Below are 6,146 nucleotides of genomic sequence, written 5' to 3' on the forward strand. Positions count from 1 at the left end.
AAATTGTCATCTTCCCAACAAAACACAGAAGAACTAAAAACAAGTGGAGGAAAAAGAAGGAAAAATTAAATTTGTCCTTTCTCCTACTGAGGCAGAATAGATTTTTTTCTCTATTAGTTTCCTTCCAAACCCAGACAATATTTCCCATCACTTTGCTCACAAGAGAGGGCCCCACCCACCGCTTATTTCTTCTAACACCACTACACCCACCAGGGGATTTGCATACTGTCCCCTGGGGAGGACCTTCCCTTGGGAGTCTGAAATAAAACCTCAGCTCTGACCTTGCCTTGACTGATCAGGACTCCTCAGTCCAGCTTCTCACAATGAGGCTCCCTGCTCAGCTCCTGGGGCTGCTAATACTCTGGGTCCCTGGTAAGGACAGAAGGAGATGAGGAAAGAGATTGGTGGGAGGGGGACCTCGGAGTCCCACTGTCTCTCATGTGTGCTGTGTGCACGTGTTAGATGTGCACATCTTGCCCTGCAGGATGCAGCCTGTGCAGTTCAGATCCAAGAGGATGAGGAAGATTCTAGAAGGAGCTCTGAAAACACTGGTGAAAACTCTGACTCAGACAGAAGGGAAGATATGGGGAACTTCTATGGGCTTGAAAATCTCTATTCTTTTTCAAATTGAATATTTTGAGGGCCTGAGACAAAATCGCACACATGAAAAATAATTTAGCCTAGAATAAAGAATGAAAAATGTCTACGAATGTTTGCAGATAACCTTGCATTTCTTTCTCCCTCTTTCAGGATCCAGTGGGGATATAGTGATGACCCAGACTCCACTCTCCCTGGCTGTCACCCCTGGAGATCCGGTGTCCATCTCCTGCAGGGCTAGTAAGAGCCTCCTGCACAGTGATGGAAACACCTATTCGTACTGGTTCCTGCAGAAGCCCGGCAGGTCTCCACAGCGCCTGATCTATTTTGTTTCCAACCGGGCCTCCGGAGTCCCAGACCGGTTCAATGGCAGTGGGTCAGGGACAGATTTCACCCTGAAGATCAGCAGGGTGCAGGCTGAGGATGCTGGGGATTATTACTGCTCGCAAGGTCTAGAATATCCTCACACAGTGATACAGCCCCAAACACAAACCTCCCTGTTGGATGGCCCAGGGCCCACCAGTGTTGTTTGTCTGGTGAGCAGGCACCATACCATGAGTTGCGAGGAACTCAGGGTAACAGGCAGTAGTGAATGCTCCGGACCGTGAGGACCCGGCTTCATCTCAGACAGGACACACTGTTGGCTGGGCCAGCCTGGCCAGATGGAACCTCGAGGAGAATGGAGGCGGGGAAGTGCCCCGTGACAACCAGACAGGATTTTTCAATTAAATCAAGTCAGCGTAACAGCTTTGCCATTGAAGCTGACTCATAGCAATCTAAAATTAATATATATTTTCCATGTCATTCTGGTTAAATACCTACCGGTGCACATGAAGCTGAATAGTTAGTGGTATAGGTTCCATTCCTTCACCTCAACCCACCTTCACACTTTACACCTCAGTTTTAACAGAAGTCTCTGTAATAAGGGACAGATCCAGCATTGTGCTGGATCTGAGAGTACCCAATACTGTTTCTGAGAGTACCCAATAAAATTGTCCAATTATTGGATTTTAATTATGCTAAATCTATTTTGAAATCAAAAGTCACGTGTCAAAATCTTTCATCAGTCAGGCGTCCTCAAACTACGGCCTGCGGGCCATATTTGGCCCACCAAGGACATTTAACCCGACGGCCAGGTGTTTTGCCATCTCTGCCTGTCCTGCTTAGCCACTGCCTGTCCTTTTAAACTATAGTCCAGCCCTCCAATGGTCTGAGGGACAGTGAAGTGGCCCCCTGATTAAAAAATCTGAGGACCCCTACATCATGTTGTAGTAAAATGTGAGATTTCTGAATTCCATGTCTGAATTGTAAAAAGAAATAACCAAATCTGAGAGAATTACAGCACATAAAATGTATGCTACATTCAGCTGAATTTAGAAAATGGTAATTCTTGCCCCCCAAGTATAAGAATATTAGTCTTGGTGCAGCAGTAGAAAAGGAGACCAGGAAGGACAGGAGGTGTCAGCTGTTGATACAATACCCAGCTCTGCTGCTCACATTTGTTGGGATGGGGAGGCTGGTGGTGTTGGGCTTGAGCTACAAACCCTGATGGAAAATCACATGTGTGACTTGGAAAGACACACAGGTTTGATGGTCCCTGAGTGGCCCTGAGGCTGTGTTGATGCCAGTGCCAGCTTAGGGGGAAGTCGTGCATCAAGCAGGGCTCCAGGGCCTGGGTGACTCAAGAGTTAGTGAAGTTCCCACATGAATGGTCCTTAGGTCATACCACAGATCCCTAGTCACTCGGTAGGGTACAGTTGAGCATCCAAAATTCATTATTCCTACATCTTTTATCTGGAGATGATTTGAAAGAGAATGGTCCTTCAGAAGAGAACTCGTATAAAAGCACTGTATTCTGCTGTGTACAGAATGGGCCTGGGAGGCTCCTCTGCATTCTAGTTCTTTCTTGCTCCCCACTCTTACCAGTGCAGATGTGACCATGACTCCCTTGATTTAAGAACGGACGGCAATTATGATACCTGACAAATGTTTCATAGCATCAGTCAGGGTCCATAGATCAAAACAGAAGCTACTTTAAGATTCCAAGTAGGAAATGTTTTAAAACAGCAATGTAGAATGAAAAATAGAAACCTGCACCTAGGGTAGTCAGGGATGCTGATAGCAGACACAGGAGAATCCTGGGGGGGTTGTCAATAGTCAGAGTCTATCTGCCACTGAAGTTATAGGCTGCTTATCCACTTGTTCCTCAGATCAGTCTGGGAACCCCAAGTGGGGGCTGCTGCTGATCTCAGCCAGTGCAGCTTTTCCCCCAGAGGATCCCTCATTCCTCAGCTTTGTCCAGGTGTCTGCCTACAAGTGTCAATAAATATTGAAACATCCTCTTTTGACTTTCACATATGAAGAAAGGGCCCTTCATTGAGTAACCCTACAAGAAACCATACAGGGAAGAGGGATTTGGGAAATTGTGTTTCCAGAAATGATGGTGATGCCAAATAAGGGCAATATTTCCCCAAATCTCAAAACTTTTCAGGTCTGAGATTGTGTTGGAATGTGCTGAAATGTGGTTTCACTTATTACTAGGAAGTCTGAGATCATTGCAGGAAAATGCTACTAAGCCATAGAGTAAGAAGAAAAATGAGAAAATTGCCTAGAATATATAGCAATCATTTGACAAACAAATAAAAACCTTCTCTTGACAAAACAAACAGGACAACCTAAAGATGTGTATAGGATAAATTGTCCTTCATAGGAAACTTTGTCACTCAGTGTTCATACAGATGCCAGTGCAGCATCAGGGCTGATCCCTGTGAGCAGGTTACACCTGCCAAGTAGCAAATGCATCTCAGGCATGTTGAATGATAGTTTAATTTAACAAATTAACAGGTAATCTACAATATTTTTAAGTCGCTGCATTTTAAATGTCATTTGCTTTAATGAAAGATATTTCTTTTTCCAATGAGAAAAGCCCTATGTTGAAAACATGCTTGGCTTTATTTCTATTTAATGTAAGACTATATTTGAAAAAGATTTTCTATTGGAAAAATAAGAATTATGAAAAACATGACTATTTTCCCATGGGAAAATACCTTCAAAATTAAATGTAGCAAATATTTCAGAGACTTTACAAATTAATGTAGTGAAAGGATAAGTAAAAAATGTTTGCAACTGTGTTAGAGGTAGATTCCTGCACTTACATTTGCCTGCTGAGCTTGATTTGGGGATGTTGTTCAGGCCTGCTACTTGCCATACAAATGTTTTCCTGACATAGTCACTGTCTTGGTCCCAGTACAAACACAGTCCAAAGGCTTGAGCCGAGCTCAATGTCCAGCAGTAGAAACACCGTGCTGACCACCTTAATCTGCCAGACAATTGTTAACATGAATATCCATGATCATGAAAATAAATGCTAAGTTTTATTAACTATGGAATTTTGAGAGGTTTTACAAGTACATGTACATTTCTCTGTAAAGGAGGCAAATTTTACTCTAGTTATTCAAATAATAATGAGACTCCTTGCTCAGCTCCTGGGGCTGCTAATGCTCTGAGTAACTGGAAAGGAGATGAGGAATGAGACTGTGGTGGGAGGGAAGCTCTAGGGCCCACTGCCTCCCATGTGTGCTCTGTGCACATGATAGATGTGCATGTCTGGTCCCCCTGGATGGGGCATGTGAGGCCTAGAACAAAGAATGAGGAAGATTCCAGGAGGAGCAGGGCCATTAATCTGGTGATAACTCCTACACAGAAAGTAGGGGATGGTTTAGAGAACTTCTAGAGAGCCCTCTATACCTTGCAAATTCGGGGATCACTTTAGAAATTGGACATTTTTGACATATGAATCAAAAGCACAGAAAATTGAATTAGCCAGAAAAATTAATATATAAATAAAAATTGACCACAATGCTTGCATATATGCACTCATTTTTTCTCTCGTATATTACTTTAGGATCCACTGGGGACATTGTGATGACCCAGATTCCACCCTCCCTGATCAGCACTCTTGAAGAGTCAAACTCTATCTCTTGCAGGTCTAAACAGTGCCTTGTGAATAAGTGATGCAAAAACTTATATGAGTTGGTTCCTGCTCAAGCTAGGCCAGTCTCCACATTTCCCAGGGTATAAGATCTCCAACTATTTGTCTGAAGTTAAGACATGTTCTGGGAGAGTGGTAGAGGCATATATTTCATTCTTAAGATGTGCACAATACAGTCTGAGTATGCTGCCGTTTGTCACTGCATGCGAGCTACAGGATATCCTCCCACAGTGATACAACCCTAAATACAAGTCTCCCTGCTTTAGGGGAGGTTGTGGAGCAGAGGGTGGGGAGGAGAGAGAGGCTCTGCTGTGCCTGTTGCCATACACTAACTTTCTGCCAGGGTGGGGCAGCTTCAGCCTCAAACTGGAAGCAGATCTTTAACCCCTACCACAAAACCTAACTGGCCAGCTTCTGTGGAGCCTAAGGGGCAAGCTAGACCAGCCCACCACCAATCTACTGCATCCCCCACCAGCCTCAGCTGCAGCAGAGACTAAGGACTCTTCTGGAAGCCCCAGGGTCCCACCTACCACCTGGGGCATCCCAGTGCTTCTCCAGAGGGACTAAAGCCAGTCCAGGTCCCAGAAACAGCACTGTAGCTTCTTCCTTCTTGTAGGCCCCACCGACTGACAAGCACAACCCACTGGCTGGGCACAACCTGGCCATAAACTGTCTTGCCCCTCCCCCGTTATCTTGGCAGTGGAGCTAAGAAACCCCTGGGAGCTACAAGGTCCCTCCTAAAGCTTGCAGCACTCTAGTACCGTACCTAGAGGACCAGAGTCTCCTGCACAAAGGAACATCTTAGCAGCCAACTCATGTAATCACCAACCAGTCACTTGGAGAACAACTATGTAGGACATTAAAGCATCTTCCAGTTAAAGATAACAGGGTGTGGCTGACTCATACACACAAGTACAACCTGCCACCAGTACAGTAAGCAAGGGTAAGCTGGGGACCAAACTCACTATACTTTGTCAGTAAGAAGTGAAGAGAGCAGGTCAGAGATAACCCGAGAGGCACCTCAGGACCAGTACTCTTCTCCCTGACACAGTCAGGGACTGATCCTCAGTGTCTCCCTGACAAGCCCATAAGCCAGTTCCAACATCCTCAACACTCAACAGAGAGGCCAAGTGAGAGGAAACCAACAGCAAAACTCAAGAAATATGAAAAACCAAGGTGATAGGACACTCCCTTAAAAAAGCTTCCCTTCTTAAGCAGGAAGACTTGTGTTTACGGTTGTATCAAAGAAAACAATAACTCTTGACTAGTGATGCCAGCCTAAATAAAAAGATTACAATGACAGGTGATGAATTTTGAATAATGTTTATAAGTGAGTTCATGGAAATACAAGATAAAATGGAAACCCAACACAAAGGAACCAAAAAGACAATACAAAAAAATGGATGAGGACCCTGAAGTATTAACAAAAAACGAAACAGATTTTCTAGAAATGAAAAATCCATTCCAGGAATTACACAGCACAGTGGAAAGCCTGAAGAATAGGCTCAATCAAGCCAAAGAAGAATCTCAGAGCTGAAGGTAATACCTCTGTGCCAAA

General features: G+C 44.4%; 1 gene segment (V, D, J or C); it reads left to right on the forward strand.

Moving 5' to 3' along the window:
* The first annotated feature begins 320 nt into the window (after positions 1-320).
* LOC111728263 lies at positions 321-1,205 on the forward strand. The segment is given in 2 exon segments: positions 321-372; positions 751-1,205. Coding segments are annotated over 2 exon segments (504 nt in total).
* The last annotated feature ends 4,941 nt before the right edge of the window (positions 1,206-6,146 follow it).

This window comes from Otolemur garnettii, unplaced genomic scaffold (genome assembly GCF_000181295.1).
Source record: "Otolemur garnettii isolate 467f Iridium unplaced genomic scaffold, OtoGar3 scaffold00147, whole genome shotgun sequence".
NCBI classification, from domain to species: Eukaryota; Metazoa; Chordata; class Mammalia; order Primates; family Galagidae; genus Otolemur; species Otolemur garnettii.